The sequence below is a fragment of the Channa argus genome, chromosome 4 (assembly GCF_033026475.1).
Source record: "Channa argus isolate prfri chromosome 4, Channa argus male v1.0, whole genome shotgun sequence".
NCBI classification, from domain to species: domain Eukaryota; kingdom Metazoa; phylum Chordata; class Actinopteri; order Anabantiformes; family Channidae; genus Channa; species Channa argus.
The window spans coordinates 15,087,501-15,103,318 of NC_090200.1; the positions used below are offsets into that span (position 1 = coordinate 15,087,501).

The 15,818-nt window shown below is 41.0% G+C and overlaps 1 protein-coding gene across 1 annotated transcript in view; it reads right to left on the reverse strand.

Moving 5' to 3' along the window:
* gnrhr4 (gonadotropin releasing hormone receptor 4) overlaps positions 1–11,691 on the reverse strand; it is a 17,277-nt gene extending 5,586 nt beyond the window's left edge. The window contains exons 1-2 of the mRNA XM_067502930.1: positions 11,408–11,691; positions 10,325–10,946 (exon numbers count right to left, since the gene is read on the reverse strand). Of these exons, the coding sequence (XP_067359031.1) occupies positions 10,325–10,840 (516 nt within the window). The 5' untranslated portion in view covers positions 10,841–10,946; positions 11,408–11,691. The remainder of the gene's footprint in view (positions 1–10,324; positions 10,947–11,407) is intronic.
* Between the last annotated feature and the right edge of the window lie 4,127 nt (positions 11,692–15,818).

Below are 15,818 nucleotides of genomic sequence, written 5' to 3' on the forward strand. Positions count from 1 at the left end.
GGACAGAGTTAGATGGAGGCACATGATTCACTGTGGCGACCCCTGAGAGTGAAGAGCCAAAAGGAAAAGAAGAAGATCAAGGTATAATACAGGGAAATGTCTGGATGACAAGCTGAAGCTCAGAAGCTGGATGATGCAGCAGGACAATTACCCTAAATATTGAAGTAAATCTACTACTGAACAGTGACAGAAAATCTACCTGTTGAAACCCAGACCCCAACCTAATACAGATGCTGTGGAATGATCTTGAGAAAGCCATTCCCCCCCAATGTCCTAATAATATAGCTGCACTGAAGCAGTTCTCTAATGAAGAATGGTTTATAATTCTCCTGAATATTGTGCAGGTCTAATCCATTGCTACAGGACACGCTGGCTTGAGGTTTATTGCTAAAGGTGGTTGTATTTGGATTGTTTTGTTCAATTAAGACATAAAAGATTAGGTGCATTTTACCAGCTTAGAAACATATTTGTTGGTATTTGTGACTTTTGAGAACATCACACATCATCACATGACCAGTTTATGCAGAAAGCCATGAAACCGCAAACAGTGGAATTTCATTTTCTTAGGACGGTATGGCACTTCATGAAAAAAAAAAAAATCATAAAAACCAATTATATGTTTAGACACTGCCATATCCATCAGAAATTATTGTATAACAATGCAAGTTGGGGCACATATTGCATGTTTATTTAGATTTATATTTGTAATGTCTCAGTCTTTGTTCATTTTGCCAATTATGTATGAACCACATGCAATGGAGGAAGCTGTACAATAGTTAACCAAACATTGTGTTTCTGTTGTTAATTAAAAACAACAATTGGGCATGAAATTAATTACAGTGCAAGCATTGCAAATACTTTAACGGGGGAGGACAGGTTCACACAACCAACAGAGAGGTGGGTTGTTAAAATAAATAGGTTTTTTTAGACACAGCCAAAGGCTTTTTGTGTCTCGTGAAAAGTAAGTGCAGCTCTTAAGTATGAGTAAGAAAAAAGGTGCTGAATTTTAATTTTTGGAAGAAAAATAAATACATTTTGACAGTGACATAAGTACTCAAATGTGCAAGGTTTAAAACTGGATAATGCACTATATTCCTCTCAGACAAAAGCCACAGACTGTTGCTTTGACTCTTGCAACAAAGACAGAAGCTACAGGTCACAGTGAAGTGACTGGCCTCCTTCAGTGGTGTTTCTTTTTTGGGACCTGCTCTCTGATGTTCCTACAAAAACACAAGATGGGGAACCAGAGGCTTAAAGAACAGGAAGAGAAAAAAGAGAGATGATAAAACCAGGCAGATCAGAACAACAAAGATCAGACCACTGCATCAAGATCATGAAGAGCAAACATCCTCCTTATGTAAATCCTTTATTTCTGTTCTTGCTCCTCTTATATTTTTGAGCCACTATGACAAATAATTCCATAGGATCTGTACCTCTCCAGCAGAGAGGTAGGTTGACAACTTTCAATCATGTTTGTTCCATCTACAGTTCTAAATCAACTATTGCTACGTTCAGCAGAATGAAGAGAATTTAATTTTTTGCAAACAAATGATCACTTTGTCACGACTGTGACGCTGGCCCGTGTTGCCTTGGTGATCACCTCCATCTCCCTCTGCCTCTCCCTCCCCGCATTGCTGCCTAATCAGCCAACTTTTGTCTCCTCCCATTTATATTGCGTGATTACCTGCCCCTCTCTGCCAGATCCTGTTCCTCATGATCCAAGTTACCTGGGTTTTCCTGTGAGCTCTGATTTTTTTCTTCAGAGTTACTCTGCTTCTTTTGAGTGTTTGTGTTTTCCCGCATAGCCACTGGACCTGAATCTCCCCTCAGGTCTTTTGCTCTGCCTGCCTGCACGACTATTAATTAGAAGTGGATTTTACGCAAGACTGAAGTATTCCTCTCTGTTCTCTTCGGACACTTTTACTTGCTACTTTCCATCTTGGTGTTTACTTAGGATTTTAGTTGTTACTTTTTCCCTGATAGTTGCAGCCGACCTTAGTAATCTTTTCCCTGTCCTCTCACAGCATTTCCCCTCTCTCTCTTCCAAGCCAGTACTTGCCTCTCCGGTCCCCTCTGCTGCACACCTCTCCTGTCAGTCTACCTGTCCAATCACTACACTTAGTTTATTGAATACATCTTGCCTTCCACCTCCTTCGGTTGTCCTGCACCTTTCTGGGTCTGATAAATCAGATATGAAAACTTGATACATTTACCCAAAGTCACAAAGCAGAAAAAACATCACTGCATGTGATTTACAACGTAACATTCGACTAAGAGGGAAATTAAAATGTGTTTTTTTGTATATTAATGCAGCATGTCTTCTTTGTGTTCTTTTTGCCCACTGGTAATTGATAATAAGCTATGCTCATGTTTAGTGCAGTTTGGTTTCCCTCTGTCTGTGTGTCCTTTGGGGTACACAGGAGAACATGCTGCTTGTGTGCAGCAGCTGTGCCTGGCACCCGGTCGCAATCACAGCGTTCCCAGCTCTCCCACTTATGGCTTGAACATAGTATTTTTCAGACACTGTTTTACTATGAGCAAACAAATATCAGCTGCTATGAATCTTGTTAACATAAATGGTTTTGAAAAAGAAGCAGGATCAATGTATTGACTCCAAACTGAGAGAAACAGTGCTTTTCTGCACCGCAGCTACTCCACACAGATCCACAGTTTCTACAGTGAAACAAAAATTGAATGCTGCCTCTGATCGACAGATGTCAGAACACAGTCCATCACAGCTTGCTGTGGATGGGACCGTTTAGCTGCAGAACAATTAGAGCGCCTATGCTGACTCCTGCTCCTGTGAGCAGCAGAAGCAGACCAATGAGAAATAGAAGAAGATGGCCTGGTTATGTTTTATTTTACATTACGCACCCTCCAAATTACCCACATCTCAATTTGATCGACCATATGCAAGATGTGCTGCAAAAAAAAAAAAGTCTGACCCATAGTGGCCTCACCTCGTCACGTATAAGAATTCAAGGCTATTCTGCTGACGCCTTGCTTCCAGATATTAGAGACACTTTTACATTGACTCTCAACTGACAGGGAACCACTTGAGGTCTCAATAGAGAAGCCTGAAGTGAACAAACTCATTTTGACTGCAGTATCATTGCGTCTCAGTAAACATGAAGAGGGTTTACACACGCATACTGTACATAGTATGAAATTACCACATCTTCTAAAGGTTTAAACATTGCTCTAATCACTTTCTATAACGTGACGTATAAAAAGGGATGAGAAAAAAATTAGTTACCTAGCTTGCGCTCTAAACACAGAAGCAGGTGTGGTGTCACTGCCATCATGTCTTAAGTTAACAAGCAGTAATTTGAACTCTGTGGGAAGCCTGTCGGATTATATGTCAAAGCTGGATCCAAGGGCAACAGCAAGACAGCTTTTAGAAGTTGTGAATCCTTGACCAAAACAAGAAGTACTGCTGTAAAACACTTGTTTTTGCATTTGTCTTTCCAGAGTAACAAAACTGTGTAGTGGAGGTAGGTAGAACAGAGACAACCATTTAAACTGTTCAAAATCTCTATAATCATCAGAACTTGCAACAACAAAGGACTCTTCAAAAGCAGGTAAGTACTGTAAATCCAGGTGTTCAGGGTTTTCAATAAAAGCTTTTAAAGGGGTAGCGGGTGAGAAGAATCTCTCCGCTGTTTCAAGAACAGGTAAAGCATGAACTGAGGTAAGAAGAGACTTTTGTCTTTCACGAACAGGATTTTATGGAAGCAGGAGATCAGTGTCTCTCTTTTGTCTTTAAACAGTGGCAAACACCACAATTTAAGTAAGTAGTACTGAAATAACAGCTCTGTTGCGCTGCGATTTCACCCCACTTTTTCAGTGTCCGGGCACTTTCCCACTCGGTGCAGTGCACGACGAAGGAATAAAGCATGTTCGAAAAGTGAAGATAGTGGCAAGCAGGGAGGACAAAGGCAGCAAGACCACATGGAAGACTAAAGGGGGTGTGGTACTACCCGAACCTTTTTAACAGATTTCTTGAGGTTTTCTGAGTGGTTCATGTTTTATTTAAATGCCTTATAGTCTCCTGCTATGAGCAGTCACCTTTGGCAATGTGCCGTTTCACTGCCTGCAATGCTGACAGAAACACAACAATCCAGCAAAAGTGAGCACTAGCTACTGGGTATAAATACACTGGAGCTTAAACAAAAACTTTAACAGGTGTGTGAGGGAGGAAGAGGCCTGGCCTAATTAGTGAGTGGCTGCAGCTGTGAGACTGTGAGTTGCAGAGCGCAAGGAGGTGTAACTGTGACGCTGGAAAAAAAAAAAGCTTTTCATTCACCATTAAATTGAAATTCTAAATCAGTCAGTGTTCAAGGAAATTTGTTTTACATTCAATTTAATGTTAACGCGTAAAGAGAAACAGAACTCACCTGATTTAATTCTCCACTGTGGGCTTCAGAGTGACTTAGAGAAGGCCCTCACTGATTTTGAACTTCTTTCTTTTGGTTCTAGTTATAGTACATGTACAACACCAATTCCGAAAAAGTTGGGAGGATGTGTGAACGTAAATAAAAACAGAATGCAATGATTAGCAAATTTCATCTAGTAATTTTTTTTTCGCAATACAGCATAAACAACATATCAAGTGTTGAAACTAAGAAATTGTAATTGTCAAAGCTTACCATTGTGTAGCACCCGCTCTTCTTTTTAATAACCTCCTCTTGGAAATGAGGAGACCAGTTGCTGGAGTTTTAAGAGAGTTTTAGATTTACTCAGCAGGATTCTAGCTACTAAACAGTCCTGGGCCTTTGTTGCTTGAATTTTGGTTTTATGAGGTGCCAAATATTTTCTATTGGTGAAAAGTCTGGACTGCAGGCAGACCAGTCCAGCACCGGGACTCTTCTCTTGTGAAGCCATGCTGTTGTGATGGAGGCAGTATGTGGTTTAGATCGTGTCCACATATTGTCTCTTCTCTGAATGATGCAGCTTTAACTAACATTTGTGCTTTGCATGGCGAACTGTGTTCACAAACAGTGATTTCTGGAAGTGTTCCTGACCACATGCAGTGATGTCCAGTAGAGAATCCTGTCTGTTTTTAACTCAGTGTCACCAGAGGGCCCGAAGATCAAGTGCTTCCAGTTTTGACCTTCGGCCTTGTCCCTTGCACACAGATTCCTTCTGCCTCTCTGAAATCTCTTTTTATACTCAGTCATGTTACCGACCTGTTGCCAATTAACCTAATTAGTTGTCAAATGTTGAGTTGAGTTGTCAATTTGTTGTCCATTTGTTTTTGATTTTTGGAAATTACTTTTCCACCTTTTGTTGCCCTGTTCCAACTTTTTTGAGATGTGTTGCTGCATCAAATTTAAAATGAACTACTTAATATTTTCCATGAAATGTTAAATTTATCAGTTTCAACATCTGATATGTTGTTTATGTTCTATTGTGAATAAAATATGGTTTGATGAGATTTGCAAATAATTGCATTCGTTTTTTATTTACGTTTACACATCCTCCCAACAATTTTGCAATTGGGGTTGTACATATGCCATTAACCTTCCCTCTATCAAAATATATCTGTTTAGCTGAAAAATGCCTCCAGATGACATCAATTGAAAGGAACCTTTAGTTCAGATTATCTTATCTTGTTACTTATATTGTGGACTTTGGAATCATGGTCAACTTCCTTTTCCAGCGATCCCCCAGGTGTCATCGTCTGAACTCCCAGTGATGAAAAACAATTTCTCTGCTTCTAGCTGAAAAACTCCTCCAGATGACATCACCCGGAGGAGATTTTCAGCTAGAAGCACAGAAATATTTTAAAATAGGGAAGACAAAGGAACATTTAAAAGCATTGTTGTACATTTACACACTAAACTAAAGCTATACAAAGCAAGTAGAAAATTTGTGAAGGCTTTATTTATCAAATACACAGCTGAAAGCATGTTTTCTGCTGTTTCTATTTGAAAGAATCTGTTGGGTGAAACATTTGAGGCTGGAGGGTCTCCAGTTATCAGTGCATAGTCACATAATGCAGGGACATATGAAAAGCACAAAGCAAATAAGAGGAATATATTGTTCTTTATGCTCTTCTGTAACGTCACATATTGACCTGGATACATTTTTAACTATTTGGAAATTGGAGGATAAATATTAGGCAGAACAAAGTAAATTGGAGGTGAAGTGAAGGTATAAAGTGAAAGAATTATATACAACAATATGAAACATTTTGTATATTGATATAGTTCAGTCTAACTAAGCTATTATTATCTCCAATAAATATACACAAACTGATTAAGAAACAAAAAGAGATTTCTTCAGTTTATGTTGTCTGTTCCCAGTAAATGAATGAGTCAGTCCCAGAGTGTAGCATGTTGTGCTTTGTGGAAATATCAATGAATGCACTCATTCTTGATTCGTTGTTAATTTTCGATAAAGTATTATTTCCAGCTGTGAGGATAGAAAGTCAAGCAAGGGAATGTAATAAGAGCAGAAGGAGAGGGACTAGCAGTGTTTGTGAATGATTGGTGGTGAAAATCAGGGCACATCAATATGAAAGACCCACTGTCTTCAATAATAAAAGAGGTCTCCTCTTTATCTCTGGGGACGTTACCCATGCATCTCTGCCTTCCACCCTGCCAACCCTCAGTCAGCATGTTAAATGTAACAGCCCAGACAATAGAAGCCTGAACATGATGCATGCTAACGTGAAAAATGCATTTTGCTCGTCACCCTGTCCGCCCATTGATAGATCAGATCATGACCATGGGAAACAGTCAGAAGACACTCTGACAACCCTCTAGAGGCAGACAACCTCACACACTGCAACTCAATTTATGTGACAAGCCTCGGTTCACACCTGGAGTATCATCAAGGTGGGTGATGCTGTCATCAACTATCACTTCTACAGATCACTCACACACACTGGGAGAATAGGAAGTACTGTGAGGATCATTTCATTTCATTACATTACTAACCAGCCAAAGTATGTGATAATATGGACCATGTGTGGGACAGGGTGCTCTGCAGCAAATGGGCTCAGCAGGGGACAGACTGTGCTTCATTTCTGTTCACTGTCTATACATCAAATTTCAGCTATAAGTCTGGACACTGCCATCTAGAGAAGGTTTCTTGAAACTCAGCTGCTGTCGGGTGCATTGTCACCAGAACAGACAAAAAAACAGAGGATGGTGCATTAGGACTTCGTTCAGAGGTGTCTTCCCCTCAATTTAAAACAAACTCTGGGCTCATTAGAGAAGGTGGGAGATACAGTGGAGGGAATATGGCCAAACTCTTAGCCATTAAGGGCAACACATCCCCTTCCCTGCAGGATACACTGAGTTCTCTGAGCTGCACCTTTGCACCAAGTTGCTTTCCAACACTGGGTGAGGTATGTTCTGCCATCAGACTCCACAACCTTTGTCACCGCTCCCAACAGCCTCAAATTACTCAGATAACTTCAGGATGATTCACTTAATGGTACAGCTCACATGCACTTTAGTCATCATCCTCCTCTCCCAACAGTGTCTACCCCTACAGTTCTTGCAAAGCACACACTTCATTGTCTAAATGATTTTCTTTATTATATTACTCTACAATGTAAGCGTATTGTTTTCATTTCTGTTACTAAGTCCATCCTCACAAAGATCAATAAAGTGTTTTCTGGTTACAGTTAATAAAGCCAGTTTTGATCACTGATTTTAAAAAAATGGGTTACAACTACAACATCTTCACACTTTATCCAGTTACTATCTAAAAGCTGATGTTGTTTCCACTTAGAAAAGGCTTTAGATGCACAGCAGCAGGAGCCACTAACACTGGGCTGTGTTTTCTGCTATGACTCTTTAAAATAAAAAGGGAAACCTTCAAATATCTGTGCCATTGTCAAACCTGTCATCTCCTCCTGGCAACTTGGTTTACTCTCAGTAGCAAAGTCCAGGTGGTGCTAGATGCAGTTTTTAAAAAGTCTCATTCAAGACACATCATTTGTTGGATGGATGAAGTGTCAGGACATGTGCAGCATTACTTGTTACTGTACACAGTGGCCCTGAAAATAATGAGGATGCACAGCAAACACTGTAAATCAGCAAACAGTGGCAGAGGTCGTAATTCTAATTTCACTGGCTGCAATAGTTGCAAAGCTGTAAAAATAGTACAAAAGATGATGCCTGCAAAAACGTATAAATATTGGTTACTCAAGATGAAAAGTTTAAATGAATATTGAAGTGTGTCTGTTTTGATTTCTTATTGCAAAGGAACAGAGATATGTGAGGACACTCAGCAAAATGCTAATGGAGTCAGACTCTTCAATACGACTGACACTTTCACAAAAAGGAAACAGAAATGCACTAAACAGGAATAACAAACAAACAGCAGTACAATCAAATAAATACAATTCGTAGAATGTCTTAAGGTCTGTCTTATCATGCCTGCAATTTGTGAGTCACCTCACTCCATTTCTTTTAAGTGAAGAAATGAGACATGCTCTGAGAGATTTGCTCTGAGTGATATGATGTCAGGTATGATCTGTTATGATATCCCCACATTATACCACAGTAATGCACCATACCATTATACATATTTAATTTGTTTAAGTTATACCAGAATGGGCCACTGCTGTATGTTTTTATTGTTTCCATATGTTCTGCAGCCATCATTTTAAAAATACATCCATCAGAAAGGAAAAAACAAATTTTTGACATTTTATAATATATTAATTTAACTACTCAGTTCTACCAAATGTGGCTGTATATGGTTTGGCATATATATATTGTTGAAAATATTCTTATCCAGTTCCTTGCCGAGAGTTAGATAAGAAGATCGACATCTGTCGATACCTTAAAGCCCATAGAGGTAGTTTACCCTCTCACACTACCAACAGGACTGCTTGTTGAAAGATTACCCCTATGTTGGATAAGTGGAAAGGACAAAAAAAATTAAAAATAGCAGATGGCATATTGTAGTGGCCTGGTGGAGCAGTGGATACAGCAGGAGGCTGGGATGCATTAGTGTCTAGGATCAAGCCCAACCCACACACGGTTCTCACCAGGGGTGTCACTCAGCACTAGCTTGCTGGGTGCTGCCTGTGGCTGTCCATTGCTGTCCCCCCAGGTGGATGGGTTAATGCAGAGGATGAATTTCATTGTAACATGTACAGTATCTGCTCCATGATGGCAATAAAGTTTCTATTCTCTTCCTACAATGGTACCAAAATGGCCACTAGTATAAAACTGATTTTGCCATAAACAGGCAAGAACTCTGGATTACAACTGTGCAAACTCAGTTTGTTTGATGTTACACAGAAAGATACAAGGCGCAGGTGTAGGCACTATATAAAGATGGTTAAGGGAAAAAGTTGCAGTTTGCATTGAAAATCACTGCTTTCGTATCATGAAACACTCGGGGAAAAACTAACCTGGCTCTGTCCAAACTCAAACATAGCACCTACATGTATCATGACTGGTTGGAGTTACAAGAGTAGCAGCAGTTTCACACTGGACTCCAACTACAGTCCTCTGTTTAACACATCCAACCTCCTCTGGTGTAAAAGCGATGTGTCTATTATTTACTGCGGCAGCTACACGTCACTGAATAGTAGGCTAGTACGTAACTGTTTGTTGATTTTACCTGCAGGTACAAGGTTGCAGGTTGTATTTTACAGGTTTCATCAGGTTACCTTGGCTTATTATAAAGACTGGTAACACTCGGGGAAAATCTCACCTGGCTCTTTCTTAAAAGGGTGATTTTACACCTGATTAGGTTCTTAATAAGCATTACTGATATTTGCAAACCTCCTGGAAGCCTGTGGGGTCAGTGTTCCCTGGACATCATGCTGCGCCATCAGATATCTAATTTGATTAATGTCAGCAGCTGCCTCATTTGTGCTCAGCACAGGAAATTTACAAGTTTCTTATAATTTGTGTAGCAACCAGTGATTTAATCCCTGTACTTTGATGTGTTCCACATATCGTAGATAAGAACCTTGTCACCAAATCTTTGAATGACTAAACATCAGTTCATTTAATTAACCCCAACATTTTGAACACAAACCCAATGTGCAACTCTGTAGCTCTGTTTTCCATATGCCAATTACAATTAAACATTAATTATCTGAATGTGACTCCTCCTGCAGACTTAATTTTTGAATTTGTGTGTTTTAGGAAAAACTCAACAACATGTGTGCATCACCTTTATAAAGCAGGCAAGGGCACTGCCAGTAACCTTAATGTGAGAGGTGTACAGACAGCAACATTCATGCAATAAGAAGCCTCAAGTGAGTGCAGAGTTGTGTGTAGAGAAATGTTTGATGTGAATTCTCAGAATAACAGAACATACTGTACCAAATGGGTTTTCTTACCTGTGGGAGTGAGAGGATCACACTCATCGTCCAGGCCACAGTCAACATGATTTTACTTTTTCTTTTTGCCTCACTGATGCCCAGGGGATTGAGGATGGCAGACTGTCTATCCAAGCTAATGACAACAGTTACAAAAGCGCAGGAATACATGGCCACGAGTTTCATGAACATCAGCAGTCTGCAGGCGACGTCTCCCGCCTGCCACTGCACAGTGATGTTCCACACTGCGTCCACGGGCATTACGATGAAAGTCACCAGCAGGTCCGCCACAGTCAGGTTCATTATGAGGATCCTGACGTGAGACTTGCGCTTGCCGCCGCTGCTGGCTGCCCACAGCACAACCAAGTTGCAAATAGCTGAAACTACGCACAGGGCGAAGGTGATAATGACTCTGACTTTGGCTGCGGTGGAGAAAGTGGGCAGCTGGAGCGTGTCTCCATCAGCGCTCTTATTGCACACTGGGGTGGGTCCCTGGCAGCTGCTATTCAATGTGTGATCCGTCAGCTGATGGAACATAATGATCTCCAGGGCGCAATTACAACCAAGGCAATTATCCGGGCTACTCCTACACTGTGTCTGTCTTCTCTATCTGCATCTCCAACTGGAACAGCAACTGTGAACACTGAGAAAAGAAAGAAAGAAAACACTTGATGATTTTCTTGATGAGGTCTGATTTTCTTGTCCTCGACTGAATTATTGTCTATGTGCAGGGGGCAGGTGATGTGCGCTGTAACATACACACCCGTAATGTTACTGATAAATGCAGTTTAAATACCACCATAAGATCTGACATTACATGGCATTGTGGTCACACTGGCATTATTGCCAGTAAAATTTTCTTATTAAATTGAATAGAAAATAATGAAAACTACAATGTTATACAGCAGAGGTGGAAAATGCCAGTAATATTACAGTGAAGTGCAGTTATTGGTGAACTTCTGTCTTTCCTCTTTTAATTCTCTCATGGCTCCGTTGTCACTGCTTCCTCTAATGAAGGGAACTTGCTTTCTTGGTGTCCAAGGAAAAAGAAAAGAGGAAAAACATCATTAAACCAATTTTCCAAGGCAGACAAAAACAGCTTACCTGCAATTAGGAACCGTGGTGCCAGAACGCGTTAGTGGGGATGACACTGAGCCTTGTTCTGCTGCAGACACTGCAGCTGTTCATTCAGTCCGCTTCAGTCCTCCGCTGTGACGCGCAAAATGACACGGGACAGTGTCAGCCCACAGGTGAATCACCCCCAGAAACCTCCAAATGGAGGGGTGGGGAGCCAAAGACCAGCAAAGGTATCTGTTGCAAACCTGATTCAGAACACTTAAAAGTCAGATGTGTTTTTTTGTTTTTTTTTCGGAAGTGTGTGAACGGAGGGAGGCAGGGCTACGGCGAGGACACCAGGAACCCGTTCATTTGTTCTGCTCTCAATGAAGACATTTCCCATAACATTAATAGAATATATGTATATGTGTTATTTGCTGGGAAAAGCCCCACATATTGCACAGCCACTTTTGATATAGCGTATAGTTTACTGTTTAGTGTCTGACATCTCTTTCATTCATTCATCATCATTTGCAGCAATTTATTCCAGAAAACACTGGGATTATTGCTTTATTTGTGGATTACCACTGCCTTTACAGTGATATTCAACTCGTTTTTATATTAAATACAAGAGCAAACACCCACAGGGACAAACATCACATCACAGCTGGCTCAGGGTGGAAGCAAGTCTAAACAGGGTCTTCAGGACGTGAATGTAGCACAAGTCTTAAAGCTGATTGGTTTCTCTTGTTTAGTATCTTCCTAAATTATATAATACAGGATATGCTTGTTTCTTCCTCTTACTGTGTGAATTTCAAGATCCTGGACATTGTTTTTCCTTAGGGGTGTGCACACCCCTTCTTGGTTAATTATTGCTTAATATTATTTATTAGTTTTTATTTGTTTTCACTATTTAATACTGATACACTGCTTGTAGTATTCTTACCTCTGTTAGTGACTGTTCTCTTGTCCTCCTTGGAGTGAGTTTCTGTTTGTTTGCCTTTTGTTAAACCCTTTTCATTATTATCCCTCCTCTTGCAGGTGCCTCATTTAGGCCCTTAATATACACTAATCATTACAGTGGATGGCTTACCTGAGTTCTCCCTCTGTGTCTCCTCTTTCCAGGTCTCCATCTGTCTGTCGGCACCTTGAATGAATAAATGTGTCGGAAATCCTTCGGGTCCCTCACTAAGTTTTAACATCCTGTTTGTTTAAAGCAGTTACAGATGAAAAGAAGATACCTGTATGATGGCCACATCAGAAGTGCTTATAGTTGCTCAAAACAGGGGTGAAAAGCTGGCAATCATAGAGAGGAGCAAGGTAATCCTTTTCCATATGGGGGTGATACTGTACAATTTCCACAAGTTATTTGTGGAGGACACTCATGATGTTGAGCCTAGCGATGCTGTAGGGCTTAGTGGCAGTGACAATGAAGAAAAGACAGGAGGCAGAGCTTGAGGTAGCAGAGCTCAAGATGTTGAGTGTCTCTTTGAGAGTGACGAGGATGGACAGGATTAGGAGTGAGTACGTCAGAGGGACAGCTCATGTTAGATGTGTTGGAGATAAAGTCAGATTGGTTGCAATGTTGAGAAATTTAAAATTTGTTAAGCCTGCTGTTCATATGTGGCCTGTATGAATATTAGAGATTGGAAATTTAGTGTTAGATAAAGGCACAAATGTCTTAGAAAGATAAATAAAAGGAGTGTTAGACATTAGCTTCATATCATCATATCTCAACATTCTTCTGCATATATTTGACTTGTTGGACGTAGGATCATACAGGTAAAGTCTTGTAACAGGTAACCTTGTAGTGTAAATGCACCACCCACCGTTTGTCTTATGGTGCACACATCTCTTTTAACAGCACTAAACTATGTTCACATTGTCTCACAAATGGAAAAATCTAAAGGTCAAAGTCTGTTTATCCTGTAAAGTATTAGATAATGCATCACAAAATACCAGAGGCACCATGGTCCTCAAATGAAGATTGCCAAAGATTATAACATGGGGTAAAAAGAGAGAGCAAAAACACTGAAACATTTTAAAGAGTATCATACCTAGTACATGCTAGTGAAATTCTTTTTATCTTCTTTTACATCTCAGGGTTGTCAGATGCGGAAGGTGGCTGTAGAAACAGACTAACTCAATGGTGTAAAATTAGTTTTATTGATTTCACAGCAGCAAGTCGTAGTCCAAGAATGTCAAGTCATCCTTGGTGACTGTATTTCACAGGATTATTCTTCTACAGTAGAAGATGTCAGTGTCCGCTTCGCTGCCAGTGCTGCTGCAGGTAATAATTGTTTGGAACACTAAAGCAGCCAAAATGATGCAATTGTTACCCTGGATTTACTAGAATTTGTGTCTGTTTATCTTGGCTAGCCTTTTGCATTCACACAGAGAGATGAGGATTTCATGCATTTTCCATTTTTTCAGTCTCAATAAGCCACTTCTTACTCTTACAAATTAGTGTGGAAAGCCAGGCAACCAATCTTACCCACAGGGCATCTCGCATACGTTACCAGCTCTATTTCAACCCTGAACCTACATGCTTGGCATTTTGCTTCAGGGCACTTGTGCCTTGATCCAGGCTCATGCAGCGACTAAATAAGTCACGTCAGTCACTTTGCTTAAAGTTGTTGCTGGTATACAAGCACAGTTAACCCAGGTCCACCGTCATCCACACAGTCCTCAAATATATGTTTGAGACAGAAGAGAGGCATTTTGTTTCCTTGACGTTATGCTGGTGTTTCTTGGGACCTCCTGGACTGTCGCTTGCTCTTGGTGTTATCTTTTTCAGTGCACCACTCCTGGGGAGTGGGTTTTAGTGTGACCTTTGGCTCACAACAAGTGTTGATATGCCTGTATGGCTACAATTTGTATTTTAAACACCAGGCAAAGAACAAGTGACCCAAGTCCAAAATCCAAGCAGGCAGAGAAGTGCCACTGGCCAGGGAATGGGACACCTGGCACCAAGAGTCTCATGAGGCCAATAAAGCTTTAAAAATCGTCTTCTTTTCCTTTGGGCTGTTCCCTTTCAAGGGGTCGCTACAGCGAATCATGTGTCTCCATCTAACCCTGTCCTCTGCATCCTCTTCTCTCACACCAACTAACTTTATGTCCTCTCTCACTACATCCATAAATCTCCTCTTTGGTCTTCTTCTAGACCTCCTACCTGGGAGCTCCAACTTCAGCATCCTTCTGCTGATTTCAGTTTCTCCTCTGAACATGTCCAAACCACCTCAATCTGGCCTCTCTGACTTTATCTCTAACATGAGCTGTACCTCTGATGTATTAATTCCTGATCCTGTCCATCCTCATCACTCCCAAAGAGAACCTCAAATCTTAAGCTCTGCTACCTCCAGCTCTGTCTCCTGTCTTTTCTTCAGTGCCACTGTCTCCAAGCCGAACAACATCCATGGTCTCACCACCGTCTTGAACACCCTTCCTTTCATTCTCGCTGATACTCTTTTATCACACAACACACCTGATACTTTTCTCCACCTATTCCAACCTGCTTGTACACGTCTCTTCACCTCTTTTATACTCTCTCTGTTCCTCTGAACCGTTGACCCTAAGTACTTAAAGTCCTGCATCATCTTCACCTCTGCTCCCTGTAACCTCACCGTTCCACCTGGGTCCCTTTCATTGACACAGATGTATTCTGTCTTGCTGTGGCTAAGCTTCATTCCTCTGTTTTCCAGAGCAGACCTCCACCTCTCTAGATTTTCCTCCACCTGCTCCCTGCTCTCCCTAAAAATCACAATGACATATGCAAACATCATAGTCCATGGAGATTCCTGTCTAACCTCATCTGTCAGCATGTCCATCACCAGAGCAAACAAGCAGGGGCTCAGAGCCGATCCTTGATGCAGACCCACCTCCACCTTGAACTCCTCTGTCACACCTACAGCACACCTGACCATGGTCTTACAGCTCTTATACATGTCCTGCACCACTCTAACATACTTCTCTGCCACTCCAGACTTCCTCATACAATACCACAGCTCCTCTCTGGGCACCCTGTCATACGCTATCTCTAAATCTACAAAGACACAATGCAACTCTCTATGACCTTCTCTGTACTTCTCCATCAGCATCCTCAAAGCAAATACTGCATCTGTTGGACCCTTTCTAGGTATGAATCCATATTACTGCTCACAAATGCTCACCTCTGCCCTTAGCCTAGCTTCCTCCAGAATTTCTCCTTATTTTCTAAATCAGATCCTCCTTGTGGGGCATAATCACAAACATCTTGAACCCTGCTCCTAAGCTTCTAGCCTTGCTACCTTTCCACCTGGTCTCCTGGACACACAGTATATCTGCCTTCCTTCTGTGCATCATGTCAACCAACTCTCTAGCCTTCCCTGTCATAGTCCCAACATTCGAAGTCCCTACTGTCAGTCCTACATTCTTAGCTTTCCTTTTCTCTCTCTGGCTACAAACACACCTTCCTACTCTC